The following is a 19,487-nucleotide window of genomic DNA, read 5'->3' on the forward strand; positions in this document are numbered from 1 at the left end:
CAATATATAATTTTTTTGTTTAATTACATTAAAAAAAAAAAAAAAAAATATATATATATATATATATATATATATAACAATAATATTAATAATAATAGCATAAAAATAAAAAAAATAAATTGATCATTTGGAAGCCATTAAAACAATATAGAATTTTTTTTGTTTAATTACATTTAAAAAAATGATATATATATATATATATATATATATATATATATATATATATATATATATATATATATATATATATAATTAAATATGCCACTGTATTTGTCAATTTGCAAAGTGTTTTATTATATGTGACCCTGGACCGCAAAACCGTAAGTTGCAAGGGTATATTGTAGCAGTAGCCAAAAATACATTAAATGGGTCAAAATTGTCGATTTTTCTTTTATGCCAAAAATCATTAGCATATTAAAGATCATGTTCCATGAAGATGTTTTGTACATTTCCGACCGTAAATATATAAAAACTTGATTTTTGATTAGTAATATGCATTGCTAACTTAATTTGGACAACTTTATATGTGATTTTCTTTTGCACCCTCAAAACCATGATTTTCAAATCATTTAAATCAATCATATTCAGCTTTCAGATGATGTATAAATTTAAAAAAAATATAAAAATGTACCCTTCTGACTGGTTTTGTGGTCTATGGTCACATATTGTAATTTTTTAATGAATAAACTAATAACTGACTTTAGTTTGAAACTATCATTTCTAGTCCTTCATCCATTTCAAGATGCATTTCTGATTATGGTAACATGTTCAGCTTTCATCAAATTACATTCCCCTAAGATGTAGACTCCCTCTCAAGTGCTTACTTGATGCTGGGTCGAAACTGAGGCCGGGCTCTTCCAGACAGCTCTCTCAAGCGGCCCATAATGCCCGGGGGTAAGTGGATGCGGGGAAGCTCACAGCAAGCCCCAGGCATTGGGCCTGGAGGAGGGACGAGGATGTCTGAAGGATAGGTGAACTCTCGCTCCTCATCGATGGTCAAAGGAAGTGGAGACGGAGACGGCGTGAGAGCAGGAGAAATCGCACCATTAGCCTCCACCTGCCACTGACACCTTACAGAGAACAGATGAGAACCATGTTAAACAGCAAGAAAGAAATACTTTTAGTCAGCACATATGCATTAAATTGATCACGAGTGACAAAGAAGAGATCTATAATGTCAGGGCTCTACAGTGCGACCATTTCACAAAAATATTTAGGAGCACCGTGTGCAACTGACCCGATCTGCATATTAGAGCTTCAAAGGTTTCTACATCATTTTGCAACGCTGAGTAATGTATCACAGACATATCTCACCGATCCTTTCATAAACAAAGTGTAGAGAGAGTGTCAATAAGAGATTGATTGTGCAGCTGATTACAATAGAGCTTTGTGAGATCGCAAACTAAGATGAGTGACAGCTTTTATCGTTTTTAAGTGAGTTTGCAAATGAGATATTGATTTAAGTCAACAGTTAAACAAGCAAGAAGTTATTAAGTGACTTACATTGATGACTGTAACACTCTTGCCTGATTTCGCTCTATTTCGTCGACAAAAACAGTTTGAAACAACTCACAACCGCTGCGCATCTCCATTCAAACACAGCTTTGTTTCGTTTATGAACGAACGTACCTTTTTAAACGGATCTAGTAAAATGATTAAAGGTTCCCATTTCATAAAGACAGTCACTTGCTTTATTCCTGAATGAATCAGCCATTTCGAACGAATCAAATGAATGATATAGTAATCAAATCAGTGTCTTATAGTTATTTAAATCATTTAATATTTCTGTATTCAAAATTGTGTTTAAAACATTAATCTCAACATGAATTTATGAATTTGATTGCACCTCTGAGCCTCATTAAACATATGACAAGGTAAAAACTAAAAATCCCCTGTAAATCACTTCAAGGAGTCAAATATCACCTCGTAAATTGGGCTAATTTTTAATCAGACTTTTTGATTATTGTTTAGAATGTGCTCCTGAAATTTTGACTGTGCTCCTAAATTTTTAAAGTTAGGAACACAAGTGCTCCTAACAAAAAAAAGTAAGCGTAGAGCCCTGAATGTTACTAACATAATAGAAAAGAAAGGCAAAATATTAAATGTCACAGATTAATATTCACTGAGTAATCACAATGACAATTTTCCTTCGAGAAGTAAAGCCAAATTAATTTTACACAGAGATTGACATGTCTGTTAGTAAATTCGGCTGACTTTAGCCATCTTTGTTGCATTATATGCCAATGGTGACCAGTGTTGTTTTTGACAACCATCTTAGATTTAGTCTTAGTCTTAGTCTTTTGGACTAAAATGGTTATTAGTTTTAGTCAAATTTTAGTCACTTCTATATGTGATAGTTTTAGTCCAATTTTAGTCGACGAAAAGTCAAGAAAGTTTTAGTCTAGTTTTAGTCGACGAAAAGTCAAAAAGGTTTTAGTCTAGTTTTAGTCAAAAAAAGGGGAAAAAGTAGTCTTTTAAGAAATTAATGTAGGTCAGTAAGTATTTTGCTGTTGGGTAGGGTCACTTATAAGTTCTGAAAATAGCAGATCTATAGTTCAACACAATGTGAGCTTCCGGATCGGCTATTTTCACCAATAATTACAATAATGAAGGAATGTTTTAAAACATAAAAGACAAACAAGGATGGAATGCTAAAACGGCTTGCCATAGTAGTATAGCAAAGAGTATTTAATGCTAAAACGGCTTGCCATAGCGGCAGATATTTTCCGGTTTTAATTGGCATGCACAATAAGCAGAAATATGTCATGCATTTTAAACGCCTGAAGGACCACCCACTAACATTTTCGTCTATTCTCGTCTCGTCAACGAAAACTCACACGTCTCGTCATGTTTTAGTCATCAACGAGCCATTTTTATCTCGTCAATGTCTCGTTATCGTCATGAAAAAAAGTGGCGTCAACGAAATGATTTCGTCATCGTCATCGTTGACGAAAACAACACTGATGGTGACGGTTCAAAAATGGGAAAAGCACTTCTTGTTGAAAAATATAAAAATCTTAATCCAAGCTTTTCGCAAACATTACAGGTATACTCATGACATTTTGCCTAAAGACTGCTATTATTTTATCTTCAACAATCATATAATTTATTATCAAGTGTTGAAAATATGTTTCTATGTAATATACTACCAACTGCTGCTCTGAAGTTTATGTATGTGTGCAGTATGATATGTTTCTGTAAGGTGGGTGAAGCAGCACACCTCTGCAGTAGTTTGGAGCAGAGCAGGTCATGGCAGGTCTCCTCCTCTCGTGTGATATCAGGGCCGTTATAGAGGATGCGTAACATGGCGCAGGCCAGAACTGATAAACCCAGAGCTAGATCGGCCAGGAAGGGCAGCCCGCCGGACACGTCCTCAGACGACTCCTGAAACAAGCAACATAATCAGTGCAAACTAGCAATGTTATTGTAGTTTTGGCCATTTTGCATCTAAAAGCGTTTAAGCGTGTACCTGTGCTCGAACAGTGCAGGAGAAACCCCACATGGCTTTATCTGGAGTGTTGTGCTCACGACCACTTCTCATCTCAAAAGAGAACGTCACAGTATCTCCTTCCACCTGAAAATACATCAGATTCAAAGCATTAGTAGCTTAAGTTAAAGTAAACATTAAAGTATACATTGAATTATTGTTCTCTATTCTCCGGGCTGTATCAGTAGAATTTATTAAAAAACTTAAAGTAGAATAAGGTAAATATATATATTAGTGGTGGGCCGTTATCGGCGTTAACGTGCTGCGTTAACGTGAGACTCTTATCGGGCGATAAAAAAAATATCGCCGTTAATCTATTCTCAAATTTGGGTTGGGAGCTGGGTCTAAACTACGCAAGATATGATGACTTTCACATTGATAGTTTAACGCGGATGTATACCAAAGACTATAGAATTCAATATGGTCGCGCGTTTACGTCTCTTCCGCCAAAACACAGACGGGATCGCGTCGTCCTCCATTCATAAAAACCGAATCTACTATAGCGCGAAATGCCACGTAAATTCGTCGTTTTTTGGATTCATAAATCAAATGTTGGTCTGTCACTTAATTCAAATCGCGATATGGACTAGTGTCTGTGAAAACTGAAATGCAAAAAGACCGTTTTAATATGAATCCGGTATGTTCCGTTTGCCTAGCTGTCTGTATGGATGGTGGAGACGAGCTTTTACTACACGCATACTGAAACACACGTGATGCTCCCGGTAATTTCTGGCATTTGTATCTCACATGAACAGATAAACTCAATCTCCAAAACTGCTGTGAGTGTCACTTTTACCGTTTCATTTGAGAAAACTCGCATCATATCATACTGTATACACAGAAACTTCACGGCAACCTGTCAAAATAAAAGTACGGTGTGTATCCCCACCCCCCAAAAGCTGGAAACGTAGCTACCATAGATATATATACGTATATGTATATTTTTATCACACTGTACAACAATAATACTGTTTTTTTATTACAGTAAGGGCTAAGTTTAGGGTTGGGTAGGTGTAGATGTTAAAAAAACACAATCTAATAGGTAGAAAAAATAATTTCATTGTTAGTTAGTTAGTAAACACAAGTACATTTTATGGAACAGAGATGACCATTTGAGAAAACCATTCTCAAAGACTTACTTTTAGTCATTATTTGGGTAGCACACATATTCTGAATGCCTTCAGCAGAATTCAAATTAGCAATTTTAATCTAGATTAATCTAGATTAATTCCAAGATTTAATCTAGATTAATCTAGATTTAAAAAATTAATCTATGCCCACCACTAATATATATATATATACTTAAAAGCAATAAACATCAAGATGGAGACTGGAGTATTAACAGATTGTTACATTAAGCACTGTATATACTTCATATGCCGTATAAAATGTATCATTTATATGACTGATAAAAAAATAAATAAATAGCTAATGTCCAGATTGCATAAACATCTTAAGGACACTGATCTATTAACAAAAAGTTAACTATGGACTCTGGTGTCTTGATACATTTATTTTAAGCATTTATTTTGATATTTTTTATTTTAAGCACACCGTTATTTTTTACAAATATTAAAAAAAATGTTATTTACTTTTTTAAATTATTTTCTTGTTGCACATTTGATATACCAGGCTTTTAACAAACATTTTTAAATACAAATTTTATTTTATAGCATTTACATGTAAGCATTTCTATTAATTGACATTATTTATTTTAAGCACACCATTAGTTTTTAAATATGTACTTTTTAAAATTATTTTCTTGTTGCACCTCCAGACTTTTAAAAAATAAAAGTTTAACAAAAATGCATGTTATAGCATTTACATTCAAGCATTTCTTTAATCGATGAAAATTCCATTTTATTTCTATTTAAATATAGACACTATGCCTACCATTACTGTCAACATTTTAGTAAACAGAGTATCAAGAGGTGGATATTTTTTTAATGAATGACATTAAATGTGCTTGCATTTCCCTAGTGAACAATAAATATACTAAATGTATTTTGAATGCATTTATTTCATGCCAAGTACACTACAAATATATTTACATAATGGTGAATAGAGTAAAAAAAATCTAATAGTTATTACCTTACTTACCCAGTTGATTGATTACTTTGATAAGTGCAAACATTTTTTTTATTACAAGTTTTCTAAAATGTTAGGTTTAAATATGCAAATGAGGCACTACTTAATGAAAGTTGCATGAAGTTGCATATAGTTCTAGTAGAAAAATCTAAACACTGGATGAAGTCAGTTTCACAATTCTTGTTTAATTTTTTTTTTTTGGCATATTAGAGTCGTTTTTACAAAGGGAAATTTGGGTATCTCATTTGGTCATGCCATAATTTGGAAAAAGCTTATAACAGACAGGACACACTATATTTGTGACCCTGGACCACAAAACCAGTCTTAAGTCGCTGGGGTATATCTGTAGCAATAGCCAAAAATACATTGCATGGGTCAAAATTTTTGATTTTTCTTTTATGCCAAAAATCATTAAGAAATTAAGTAAAGTTCATGTTCCATGAAGATTTTTTTGTAAAATTCCTACTGTAAACCTATCAAAATGTAATTTTGGATTTGTAATATGCATTGTTAAGAACCTAATTTGGACAACTTTAAAGGTGATTTTCTCAGTCTTTTTGATTTTTTTGCATCCTCAGATTTCTGATTTCAAATAGATGCATCTCAGTCAAATATTGTCCTATCCTAACAAACCATACATCAATAGAAAGCTTATTTATTGAGCTTTCATGTGATGTATAAATCTCAGTTTTGTCAAATTTAACCTTATGACTGGTTTTGTGGTCCAGGGTCACATTTGTTTTTACCATTTTTTAGGAATAAAATATTGTATAAAATAAAGAAAATTATATTTAAACAAATCCCTCTGTAAAAACCTCCAGGATATAGACAGGAATTAAAATGTAAAGTTTGGTGTGTGTAAGTGCTACTGAAGTGGAGATTTATGGCTCAGTGTAGGAGAAAAAAAACTAATATATATATATATATATATATATATATATATATTGTAATTGAAATCTATTGACACAAATAGATAAAGTGCTATAAAAGAAACACTCAACAGTGCTTTTTTGTTGTTTTTTCCACTAGTCTGAAAAAACACTTTATGAAAACCAAAAAGGCCAAAATCTCAAACTTGACAGCTGCAGTGGCTCCCCTTAATAAAAATGGTACTTTAAGTATACTTAACTGGCAAATTTAAAGTCTAAAATTGGAACAGCTAATTTTGTACTTAATGCACTTTGTAATTGAAACTTATTGTGTGAAAGTAGTGCTGAAGTCCAACTAAAGATATATTTAAGTATTTTTGATTGTGCTAAAGTTGAACTATTCCAAGTATACTTTAGGTACACTTTAAATATTTTGCATTTAAAGACCAATAATATTTAAAAACCAAACAATCCTCATCAATCGTGGAATTAAAACATATTAGAGGCTTAATCAAAAATTAGAATTTTAATTGAAATTTTTATATCTGTAAAGTTTTGAGTGATATGTCAGTAAATATGTTGACAAACTTGAACTATACGTAGTGTAAAATAAATGCATTTTAAATCTATTACTTGTTTACTAGGGTTCTTTATTAGTACAGCAGGTTTTTTCCTCAGAAAACCCTGTATCAAATATGAAAATGAAAAACATTCTTGACCACTAAACGTTTGCCATCTGGTGAAAATGTGTGCTTTTTCCTCACCTTGACCAGATCTTTGGGCCATCCAGTCCCTAAGACGCTGCGGCTGCCGTAACCCATGGTGTTTCCTCCATACTCGCTCACTTTACGGCTGTTTGTGTTGGGCCCGGCGTAAATCACCAGCTGAACAGAGGAGAGATTATGAGCATGAATATTCAACTTTAAACTTGTATTCCACTGTGAATGAGAACAGTAAAACCTTGTCATAGTCATATTGGGAAGAGCAGCGAGGGTCAAAGCGGAGGTAGAGACACCGAGCTCCAGGTATGTGCACTGTTTCTTTAAATTTGTAGTTGTCTCGCACCGGATGCACAGTTTCCACTGTTTTCCCAGCAGCCCATGGGGCAGGGATCTTCAGGCCGGTCAGAAAGCCCGGCTCCTCTCTCTCCTCGAGAATCTGAAAACTAAAATAAAAAAAACATTACATTTTTTTTTTTTTGTTTGAATAATTCAGATGTTTAAAAATAAATAAATAAATAAATAAAAATGAAAAAGGAGCATACTTGATGGTGCTAAATACCCTTAAATGAAAGCAAAAGCAATTGATTTTGATACTGATTCAAGAGTCCCTTGTGGACCACCCTGGACCACAAATCCAGTCTTAAGTAACATGGTCTATATTTGTAGCAATAGTCAAAAATACATTGTATTGGACAAAATTATCGATTTTTCTTATATTAATTAAAGGATTTTAATTAAAGATTATATTCCATGAAGATATTTTGTACATTTTCAACCGTAAATATATGCATTGCCAAGAACTTAATTTGGACAACTTTAAAAGTGATTTTCTCAATATTTTGCGATTCGAGATTTTCAAATAGTTTTTCCAATGGAAAGGTTATTCATTCAGCTATTCAGCTATTTATCAAATCGCAGTTTCAAAAATTTGACCCTTTATGACTGGTTTTGTGGTCCAGGGTTACAAACAAAACAATAAAATTGTGAAAGTTCAGAAAAATGTAAAATAGTTTACCTGTCATTTAATGAGGCTGGATTGGAGCCTTGATTTAGCGGCGAATCCTCAACAAATAATGGCGAATGTGTCTTTAGCAGCAAAGCAGTCTGTTGGATTGACAAAGATGCAAAGCATTTAACTACAAATATATGTTTAATTTTATAAATGTATAATTGGTTATAATGTATTTTAATTTTGAAATATAGACATATTACATTTATGGAAATTCCACGATTTTTAATAGGACTCTCAAAGTGCACTACTGCACTGCAAAAAAATGCTTTTCTTACTTAGATTTTTTCTCTTGTTTCCAGCCAAAATATCTAAACATTCTTGAAAATGGAAGGATTTTCTAGCCAAGTAAAAATGATTGTCTTGTTTTTAGTAAGAACAAGTCAAAATTAAGTGAGTTTTTGCTTCAAACAAGTTAAAATAATCTGCCAATGGGGTAAGAAAAAAAATCTAGTTGTCTGCTTGAAATAAGATCTTTTTTCTTACCCCATTGGCAGATTATTTTGCTTGTTTTAAGCAAAAACTAACTTAATTTTGACTTGTTTTAACTAAAAACAAGACAATAATTTTTACTTGTCTAGAAAATCCTTCCTGTTTCAAGAATTCTTTGATATTTTGGCTGGAAACAAGAGAAAAAATCTAAGTAAGATTTAGATGTGTTCACAGTAATTTATACTTTACTGTTATTCGATGCCTTTTGTTTAGCAAGGAAGCATTAAATTGATAAATGACAGTAAAGAAATTTATAATGTTACAAAATATTTCTATTTTAAAAAATGCTATTCTTTTTTCTATTCATCAAAGACACTCTGGAAAATGAAATGCATTACAGTTTACACAAAGACATTCAGCAGCACAACTACTTTTAATACTGATAATAATTAGAAATGTTTCTTGAGCAGCAAATCAGCATATTAGAATGATTTCTGAAGGATCATGTGAAACTCAGCTTTGATCAAACCCATTAATTACATTTTACTATATATTCAAATAGCAAACCGTACACACCTGACTAGTATAGAGAACCAGCTGAACTAGCTGTGGCATGAGAGCGTCAGCAAGCGTGAGGGTTTGTAGGTTCGGGTGCATCAGTGAAGTCAACAGGACCGGCAGCAAGTGACCCAACATCGTTGCCTTCGTCACCTGTTCAAGGCCTCTCAGTCTTGATATCAAAATATAGAGAGTAGAGAAGATGAGTCAAAGAAAGTTCTTCTGATTATCCACAAAATATAAATAAAGCATCATCAAAGAAGTGCTGCTGAGACGTGACTGCACCTGGCCTCTCGATCGCTGATGCTGCTGTTGATGAGGGAGCTGGTGACTTGCTGAAGGGTCTCCAGAACCTCATCACATCCGACCAGGATCTTAGAGGCAAGTGACAGGATGCTCGTCTGCAGCTCCTGAGGGAAACACGTTCATTCAACACACACATTGCTCAGAGAACTTATGAATAATAAGTACACTTTAGCATACTTTAGCATATAACTTACTCAACACCTTGTCATCCAAGAAGTTTCACTGCAAAAAATGCTTTTCTTACTTGGATTTTATTTGTCTTGTTTCCAGCCAAAATATCTACAAATTCTTGAATAAGGAAGGATTTTCTAGACAAGAAAAAATAATTTTCTTGGTTTTAGTAAAAACAAGTCAAAATTAAGTGAGTTTTTGCATAAAACAAGCAAAATAATCTGCCAGTGGGGTAAGAAAAATAATCTAGCTGTCTGCTTGAAATAAGATTTTTTTTCCTACCCCATTGGCAGATTATTTTGCTTGTTTTATGCAAAAACTCACTTAATTTTGACCCTTTTTTACTAAAAACAAGAACATTTTTTTTACTTGTCTAGAAAATCCTTCCTTATTCAAGAATTTGTAGATATTTTGGCTGGAAACAAGACAAAAAAATCTAAGTAAGAAAAGCATTTTTTGCAGTGTTGAGTCTTTCTTTCTTCAGTCATAAAGAAATTGCTTTTTGAGGAAAACAGTTTAGGATATCTCTCCATACACTGCAAAAAATGCTTTTCTTACTTAGATTTTTTGTCTTGTTTCCAGCCAAAATATCAAAAAACTCTTGAAACAGGAAGGATTTTCTAGACAAGTAAAAATTTGTGTCTTGTTTTTAGTAAAAACAAGTCAAAATTAAGTGAGTTTTTGCTTAAAACAAGCAAAATAATCTGCCAATGGGGTAAGAAAAATAATCTAGTTGTCTGCTTGAAATAAGATTTTTTTTTCTTACCCCATTGGCAGAATATTTTAGCTTGTTTTACGCAAAAACTCACTTAATTTTGACTTGTTTTTACTAAAAACAAGATAATAATTTTTACTTGTCTAGAAAATCCCTCCTGATTCAAGATTTATTAGATATTTTGGCTGGAAACAAGACAAAAAATCTAAGTAAGAAAAGCATTTTTTGCAGTGTATAGTGGACTTCTGTGGTGCCCTGAGTTTGAACTTCCAAAATGCAGTTTAAATGCAGCTTCAAAGGGCTCTAAAGGGTCTTATTTAGTGAAACAATCGATTATTTTCTAAAAAAAAAAAAAAAAAAAAAAAATTGACAATAGCTTTGTGTGAACTCTATTCTGGTTCAATACAGTTGGTGTGGGCGTCCGGGAGAGTTGAAGTCAGGTCGACTTTATGGTAATGAGCTATAACGCGGCTCGGCGGCAACCAATCGGACTGTAGAAGTTCACCGCTGAGAGGTTTCCAAAGAACGCAGTCCTGTAAACTGTAGTTCCCAAGAAAAATGGAGGAGAAGTTAATTATTGCTGTGGCAGGTTTCCCATAATCTACGACGTGTCACTTTTTTTTAAGTTAGCACTTAACCATGAACACAAAAGCCAAACCATACAAATGGCTTTTAATTGGTTTATTTCGTTAGCAAACATGTAACTACAATTAAATTCAATTTCTTATTTTCACGTTTAAAATATTTAATGAGGTTAACTTACACCCTACTTGTGGTCAGTCTGCACAAGATCGACATGCTTGTCTGCTTTGCGGCCGCTTTAAATACAAGACCAAGCGTTCGATCATCAGAGCGTCAAGGAATCTTTCTACAGCGTTGCTTGCAGGCGGCCAAAGCGAATTTTGACACTCTCGCCAGTTAGGGTATGTTAAAAAACTCCCATCTCATTTTCTCCTCCAACTTCACCCTCATCATCCTACATTGCTGCAGAAGTACTGACCCAGTGTTTACAAAGTGAACGTGCAAAGAAGATCAAACACCCTTAACAGAAAAGTTAAAACAGCGATGTAGGATGATTCTGAAGTTGGAGAAGAAAATAAGATGGGAGTTTTTCGGACAAACCCTAACTGTCATGAACCAGAATAAATAGAGTTGACGCAAAGATGGACAAGGCAATAATTTGAGGTTAAAAAAGTATATAAATTGACATTACTTTTAGAAAATGACCAATCGTTTTGCTAGATAAGACTCTTCTTCCTCGGCTGGGATCGTTTAGAGCCCTTTGAAGCTGCATTTTGGAAGTTTAAACTCGGGGCACCATAGAAGTCCACTATAAATCCGTAAATGTTTTCCTAAAAAAAAACAATTTCTTTACGACTGAAGAGTGAAGACAGAAAGACATGAACATCTTGGATGACAAAGGTGTGAATAGATTATCTGTAATTTTTTGTTCTGAAAATGAAGTGCATAACTATGTCACAGCTAATGTGTTAATGAGTGGAAAGCATTAACCCGCAACAAAAAGTGGACATCCTATCCTTCTGAAACCAACACTACATTACAAATGCCAAATAATAAATAAAATGGAAATTAAATATACTGAATTACTTTATTATGTACACACATAATGCAGATTTTGCAATGCTGAACTGTACTTAAAGGGGTCCTATTATTGTCTTTTACGTAGTCTTTATTTGTTTTGGGAGTGCACTAGAACATGCTCTCATGTTTGAAAAACGCATTATTTTTCACACAATTTACATTACAATAGCTTTCTCCCCAGGCTGGCACAAATGGCTCGATTAGTTCCGGGTTTGATGAAGGCCCGCCTTCCTAAAAACAAAATGTGTTGTGATTGGTTAGCAGTCCGATTGGCGAACAGCTTAGACGGCGTTTCAGTCACGCCACACCCTTTCACAAAGCAGAAAGTCCCGTGTACAACTGCGCAAGCTAGATTCAAGTGATTCTTACGTTTTAAATATGTATATTTTTCTTACAAAAACACATCGGATCCAGAGCCATGTGAGGCACTTTTTATTATGGATCGAGTTGTTATGACTGAAGGAGAGAAACACCAGTCTATGCCATTCTAAAGCTTGGGAGTGCCAGGATTATTTTTAATATAACTCCGATTGCATTCGTCTGAAAGAAGGAAGTCATATACATCTAGGATGCATGGAGGGTGAGTAAATAATACGCTACAGTAGTGTTGGTCCTATCATTAGCCTGTGAGATCGAGATACATGATATTATCATTATTGTGCTAATTTATTTAATTATTTACATGCCCGAAACCAGCTCCAGCATCAGTGTTGTTTTCGTCAACGATGACGATGACGAAATCATTTCGTTGATGCCACTTTTTTTCATGACGATAACGAGACGATGACGAGATAAAAATGGCTCGTTGATGACTAAAACATGACGAGACGTGTGTGAGTTTTCGTTGACGAGACGAGAATAGACGAAAATGTTAGTGGGTGGTCCGTCAGACGTTTAAAATGCATGACATTTCCGCTTATTGTGCATGCCAATTAAAACTTAAAAAGTATCTGACGCTATGGCAAGCCGTTTTAGCATTAAATACTCTTTGCTATACTAGTATGGCAAGCCGTTTTAGCATTCCATCCTTGTTTGTCTTTTATGTTCTAAAACATTCCTTCATTATTGTAATTGTTGGTGAAAATAGTCGATCCGGAAGCTCACATTGAGTTGAACTATAGATCTGCTATTTTCAGAACTTAAAAGTGACACTACCCAACAGCAAAATACTTACTGACCTACATTAATTTGTTAAAAGACTACTTTTTTCCCTTTTTTGACTAAAACTAGACTAAAACCTTTTTGACTTTTCGTCGACTGAAACTAGACTAAAACCTTTTTGACTTTTCGTCGACTAAAATTGGACTAAAACTATCACATATAGAAGTGACTAAAATTTGACTAAAACTAAGAAGCATTTTAGTCCATAAGACTAAGACTAAATCTAAGATGGTTGTCAAAAACAACACTGCAGCATAAGGCTAGTGAAGCTATCTACACTGTATGATGAATAAATCTCTTACCACACACAGCACACGTCTACGGCGCGGCTCCGACGCGGTGACCGGAGCAGTTGTGGCCACTTTAGTCAATGCTTGCATTTATACCAGCCGCCAAAAGCTGTACTCCAAAGGATCCGTTCGTTGGGATTTTTTTAAAAACTAAATATCTCCCTTTGGAGTGGACTTTGAGATTTGTAACTTTGTAGATGTTTTTTTTATGCCCAAACATACACACCACACACTGGTTAAAATTCAAAAAGCGTAATAGGACCCCTTTAAAGCTGAATATCTAGTACATGCTGCAGTACAGAGCTCACTGTAATGAACTGATTGAATACCAGTGCAAAGAATTCCAGTATGGCTCTCCTTTCCTGGATGGAGCCACCATCAGTCCATACTAACCAATCAGTAACCAAGAGACTGTAGGGTTTTTAAAGGGGATGTTTACCTGTACCTTCATTGTTTCCCCTTGTAGGGAGCTGTCACTATCATCAATGTCATCCGGGTGGAGCAGGATGGTGTTGCTGAGCAAATGGTTCTGCACAGCCATTAAATAACGCAAGCTTGGTGATGCAACCTGTTAATGTGGAAGTGCTTTCAGTTGGTCAGATATAACAAACTATATGATTTAAACAGATAAAAGACAATCAAAATTCAAATCGTGCCATTTCCCGTGTGAAAAAAAAATGCGCTTAATTGTACTGAATCTTAAAAGTGCATTTTTAAAGAACTGTAGTTTGGAGATAATATATTAATTAAATAAAAGCCACTTAAGTGACTTAAAGAGAGACACTTTCATGACTGTTTCTTAACACACTAAGTACACTTTTAAAATGTGACCTTAGTAATAATGTCAAATTAAAAGATTTAAAGTACATTTTAAAGCATTGTTTTAATCTTTTGTCATGCATTAAAGAAATACACTTATTTTAATGTGTTGACTAACATACCAAAGCATATATAAAGCATACGATTATTATTTTAACTGCAGTGTATACATTTTAAATGAACTAAACTGCAACTGACATACAAATTCAATAGAAATGGCTAATTTTAGTTTGCCATAAATGCTTGTCAGAACATTCAGCAGTATTTTAACCATATTTCAAAGACAATAGACGTTATTATGAAATTACATATAAAGATGTACTTTATGCAAGTCCTACTTAAGTTGGTCAAAAACAATCCGAAGTTCAGCTAATTGCATTTGATATCAGTTTAAACTCTAAAATATTTTAATTTAATTGTAATTAACATGCAATTGCCTGAAAACATTACATTCAGTTCATGCATGTATATTATTTCAGTAACAGCACTCAAAAGCATGCTAAAGTGCACTTCTTTTTCACAAGGGTTGTGCAAGCTAAAAGCTTGTAGAACTGCCTCTTTCAAGATGAATTGGATTCAGTTAAAAGTTAAATCAAAAGTAAATATCACAATAAAACTGAAAAGTTTCTTTACAAAGTAATTCCTAAATGTATTTCTGTAAGTCACATACAGGTACAGTGGAGAGAAGCTTCTGAAGGTCTTCCTTGGAAACGGTTTGGCATTTGGTGATGAGCAGACATGACTCACGCACTACAGTCTTCAAGATACACTGCAACAGCTCATCTTTCAGTCTGCAGGCGAAGATGAGAAAGATGAGAAAGTACTTGTGCATGACAGATATTAACCACAGAAACATCTACAACACATTTACACACAGTCATCGAGGTGAATAGCCTTTCAATATATTTTAGTTGAGCTGACACAGAATAAACTTATGTTGTGATCACAAGAAAATGAATGCATTTTTATATTTGTCCTAGTCGAGTAAAATACAGAAGTGAAAAGAGCAAGTGTTTTAAATTTAACTCTATCACTTTCTGTCTGAAGAGCAGTGAAACTTGTTACCTGTAGTGGTCATCATCCTCACTACCAAAGCGGTTCTTTTGTAACTGGTTCGCAAGGTTGTTTAATATAACATCACGTAATTGAGACAAACCACTGTTCTTCTCCCCTGAAGAGAGAAAAAATAACTGTTACAACTGGCACTGTTGCTTATCAATATGCAATTGACCATATGCACATTTTTAACTATACAGCTGTGCACTAAAATTCACTTCAAAGATTCACTTTTCATTCATAAAGACGGCATGGAAATAATGTCTTTTCGTGGAAAAGATGAAAGATTAAGATGAAAATGAGATGACCCATATAACCAGAAGAGGGCAGCAGAGGATCAATCATTGGCTGCAGCCGCCATTTCAACTCCCTAGTTTTTTCAAGACGTCTTGCTTTTTCGATTTATTATAAAATTACTAGTGTAATAAATTGTAGTACTTTTACCGCACTGAAGTATACAGTATTTCTGCAAGTGCAGAAAGTCATTAAAATAAATAATAATAACAAGATCAGACACAAACAGCCTATAAGAGTGAATTATCTAAATACTTATATATATAGTTCACTACAAATTAAATAAGTTAAATATTAGCGGTAGAAGAATTAAATAATGCAATCGATATGAATCTTTTATTATATTTTATATAGGTTAATAACTACGTCTTTCAAGCTTTATCTTGAACTGTAAAAGCTATTAAATAGCCTATATTTAACAACACAAACTTGTTACTGCTGTAGTTTAGTTACTCTAAATAAACTACAAATTTTACTTACAAATTTAAGGTACAAATTTAGAGTAACAAACCCCCCCCCCCCCTTTGTCATCCAAGATGTGAATGCCTTTCTTTCTTCAGTCGTAAAGAAATTATGTCTTTTGAGGAAAACGTTTCAGGATTTCTCTCCATATAGTGGACTTCTATGGCGTCCCCGAGTTTGAACTTCCAAAATGCAGTTTAGATGGAGCTTCAAACGGCTCTAAACGATCCCAGCTGAGGAAGAAGGGTCTTATTTAGCAAAACGATCTGCCATTTTCTTAAATAAATTAATATTTATACACTTTTAACCACAAATGCTAGTCTTGTCTAGCTCTACAAACCATAGTCAAGACAGTTAGGGTATGTCGAAAAACTCCCATCTCATTTTCTCCTCCAACTTCAAAATCATCCTACATCGCTGTTTTACATTTTACATTTGATCTTCTTTGCATGCTCACTTTGTAAACACTGGGCTGGTACTTCTGCAGTGATGTGGGACGATTTTGAAGTTAAGGGAGAAAATGAGATGGGAGTTTTTAGACATACCCTAACTGTCTTGAACAGGAATACACAGAGTACACACAGAGCTAGACAAGATGAGCATATGAGGTTAAAAAGTATATAAATTGTACATTTTTTTTATAAAATTTAAGATTGTTTTGCTAGATAAGACCATTCTTCCTTAGCTGGGATTTTTTAGAGTCCTTTGAAGCAGCATTTTAATTGCATTTTGGAAGTTCGAACACACGGCCACCATAGAAATTCCTGAAACGTTTTTCTCAAAAAACATAATTTCATTACAATTTAAGAAAGAAAGAAAGAAAGACATGAACTTGGAAGACAAGAGGGTGAGTAAATTATTAGTAAATGTTTGTTCTGAAAGTGAACTAATCCTTTAAATATGATTTCTGTACTATGTGTGTCTATCTGCAATTCTTACCCTCGGTGAAAACAAATTTGAGCAGGTTGTTCAACTCAGATTCACTCTGGTACAAGGTGTTTAAACCTGAGCTAATGAGAAAAAGGAAAAACAGATAAATGGTTTATAGTAATTGCAGATATTGGATTATTTGACTTTGTTGATTTTCTGATTTCATTATAAAGCTCACCTGATGGCGAGACACACTTCTCTTTGTATTTCCGGCTCTATCTGATCGTGAGGAGCCATAAGTAATTGCCACAGCAAGAGTCCAGAACGCTTCACACAGTCTCGGTTCTGCTCTGAATTTAGATTAAAAAACTGGAACACCACCTGGAAAAAATATAATATATATATTTTTTTTTTATCATTTCTGCATCCTTCATTAATGAAATTATAACTACTACTGAATAGTTTACTCAAAAGTGATTAAAAGTCATTTAAATATTTTTTTTTATTTTAAATATTCTAGTGAAACCCAACCTGAAAGACGACGAGAATGCACCGGATGATGCAGGTGTCTCCGTTAACCATGGCCTTCTCCATAACATCACATATGAAGCTGAAGTGGCAGGCCTCCATAGGCTGCTTTCCTATGAAGGTGCCCAGGTGCAGATTACTGCTGGCTGCCAGCAGGTTGAGCTGATGGATGCACATGGCGCCAACATGATGGAGCACCTGGTTTATCACTTTGGATGTGTCTATCATTTCTTCTGTGATAAAGAGTCAAAAACATAACAACAGATTATTTCTGAACAAAATATCAGCACGTCTGAAAAAAACAAATTCGCATAGCAAGTGGCCTATGAGCAAAAATGCTCACTCCAGTATAAGACTGAGTAGTGACACCCTTGGGAAAAAAAGTGTAACTGTATAACTGTATTGAATGTGCACTTGTAGTGTACTTCGAATATAAAAGGTATCTTTTTTAAAAACTATATTACAGATACAGATTATTTCTGTACAAAATATCAGCGCATCTGAAAAACAAATTTGCATAGCAAGTGGCCAATCAGCGAAAATGCTCACTCCAGTATACGACCCCTTGGGAAAAAGAAGTGCACTTAATTCTATTGAATGTGCACTTGTAGTGTACTTCGAATATAAAAATTATCTTTTTAAAAAACAGGGAAAATGTTAATGATAATGTTATAGTTGTATACTGTTTCTTAACACACTTATAAAAAATGAACTTTGTAATGTCAAAAAAGTATTTTAAATTAATGTTTTTTTTTTGTGCTTTGTAAGACAATAGAAGTATTTATGAAATTACGTATAAAAATGTATTTAATTCTTACTTAAGTGCTTCAAAAAAAGCACTCTAATATAAATTTAATCTACAATAAATTTTAATTTAACTTCAAATAACATGCAGTTAAGTGCCTGGAAATGTTAAGTTCACACTGAAGCATATGGGTCAAAGATGTTAAGATGTCCACATCAAAAAGATATTTACAAAAGTGATTTTCTGTCCATAGAAAGCACATTAAATGTAAGTAAAGTGTCTACTTTTAAGGTTTTTAAATACATTTTTGTACATTAAAATATATAAAATAATAAGGGAGCATATTCAATTTTATTTTGTTGTTAATGAGTAAAATATTCTTACTGACAAATGGGCAAAACCTAGGATAGTGGCAAATTGTAAAAATGTAGAATTACAACTCATTAGTATTTGAGGTGAAAGTAATTTGTCTTTTATGTAATAAATTGATTTTTATTGTAAATATGCTGCATGTTACACTGAAAGACATTTTAGGGGGTGTCTTTTGCAAATTAGGGAAACATGCAAGTTATTTATTTTTTGCACAGAAAAACAAAAATGCAATTAAATTAAACAATTATATATATATATATTTTTTTTTTTTGAAAAACAACAACAATTTAAAGCAGTATTTCACTTATTGTTTTTATGCTTAAACCCTTTTTTTGTCTTCTGACCCATACTCATTTAAATTATATATGACCCTAGACCACAAAACCAGTCATAAGGTTAAATTTTACAAAACTGAGATGTATACATCAAATGACAGTTCAATAAATAAGCTTTCTATTGATGTATGGTTTGTTAGGATAGGACAATATTTGGCCGAGATACATCTATTTGAAAATCTGGAATCGGAGGGTGGAAAAAAAATCAAAATACTGAGAAAATCACCTTTAAAGTGGTCCAAATTAGGTTCTTAACAATGCATATTACTAATCAAAAATTACATTTTGATATATTTACAGTAGGAATTTTACAAAAAATCTTCACTTAATTTCTTAATGATTTTTGGCATAAAAAAAAAAATCAATAATTTTGACCCATGCAATGTATTTTTGGCTATTGCTACAAATATACCCCAGCGACTTAAGACTGGTTTTGTGGTCCAGGGTCACATATTTCTGTAATAAGCACTCTTTTAAAAATATTTTCTTTTTATCAAAATCAACTATCATCACTATTAATAGCTGGAAACTGTCGTGTAGGATGTATAATGTTTCAAAATTAGAAAATGTACAATTTTACATTATTATTGCACTTC

General features: G+C 33.5%; 1 protein-coding gene across 1 annotated transcript in view; it reads right to left on the reverse strand.

The window, feature by feature from the left end:
- LOC141331836 (probable E3 ubiquitin-protein ligase HECTD4) overlaps nucleotides 1–19,487 on the reverse strand; it is a 112,914-nt gene that overhangs the window by 67,370 nt on the left and 26,057 nt on the right. Inside the window, exons 12-25 of the mRNA XM_073836872.1 lie at nucleotides 17,443–17,672; nucleotides 17,150–17,292; nucleotides 16,981–17,051; nucleotides 15,295–15,400; nucleotides 14,900–15,020; nucleotides 13,850–13,978; nucleotides 9,451–9,575; nucleotides 9,184–9,337; nucleotides 8,182–8,270; nucleotides 7,405–7,609; nucleotides 7,209–7,328; nucleotides 3,470–3,574; nucleotides 3,221–3,384; nucleotides 825–1,070 (exon numbers count right to left, since the gene is read on the reverse strand). Coding sequence (XP_073692973.1) covers nucleotides 825–1,070; nucleotides 3,221–3,384; nucleotides 3,470–3,574; nucleotides 7,209–7,328; nucleotides 7,405–7,609; nucleotides 8,182–8,270; nucleotides 9,184–9,337; nucleotides 9,451–9,575; nucleotides 13,850–13,978; nucleotides 14,900–15,020; nucleotides 15,295–15,400; nucleotides 16,981–17,051; nucleotides 17,150–17,292; nucleotides 17,443–17,672 — 2,008 coding nt within the window. The remainder of the gene's footprint in view (nucleotides 1–824; nucleotides 1,071–3,220; nucleotides 3,385–3,469; nucleotides 3,575–7,208; nucleotides 7,329–7,404; nucleotides 7,610–8,181; nucleotides 8,271–9,183; nucleotides 9,338–9,450; nucleotides 9,576–13,849; nucleotides 13,979–14,899; nucleotides 15,021–15,294; nucleotides 15,401–16,980; nucleotides 17,052–17,149; nucleotides 17,293–17,442; nucleotides 17,673–19,487) is intronic.

This window comes from Garra rufa, chromosome 3 (genome assembly GCF_049309525.1).
Source record: "Garra rufa chromosome 3, GarRuf1.0, whole genome shotgun sequence".
NCBI lineage: Eukaryota > Metazoa > Chordata > Actinopteri > Cypriniformes > Cyprinidae > Garra > Garra rufa.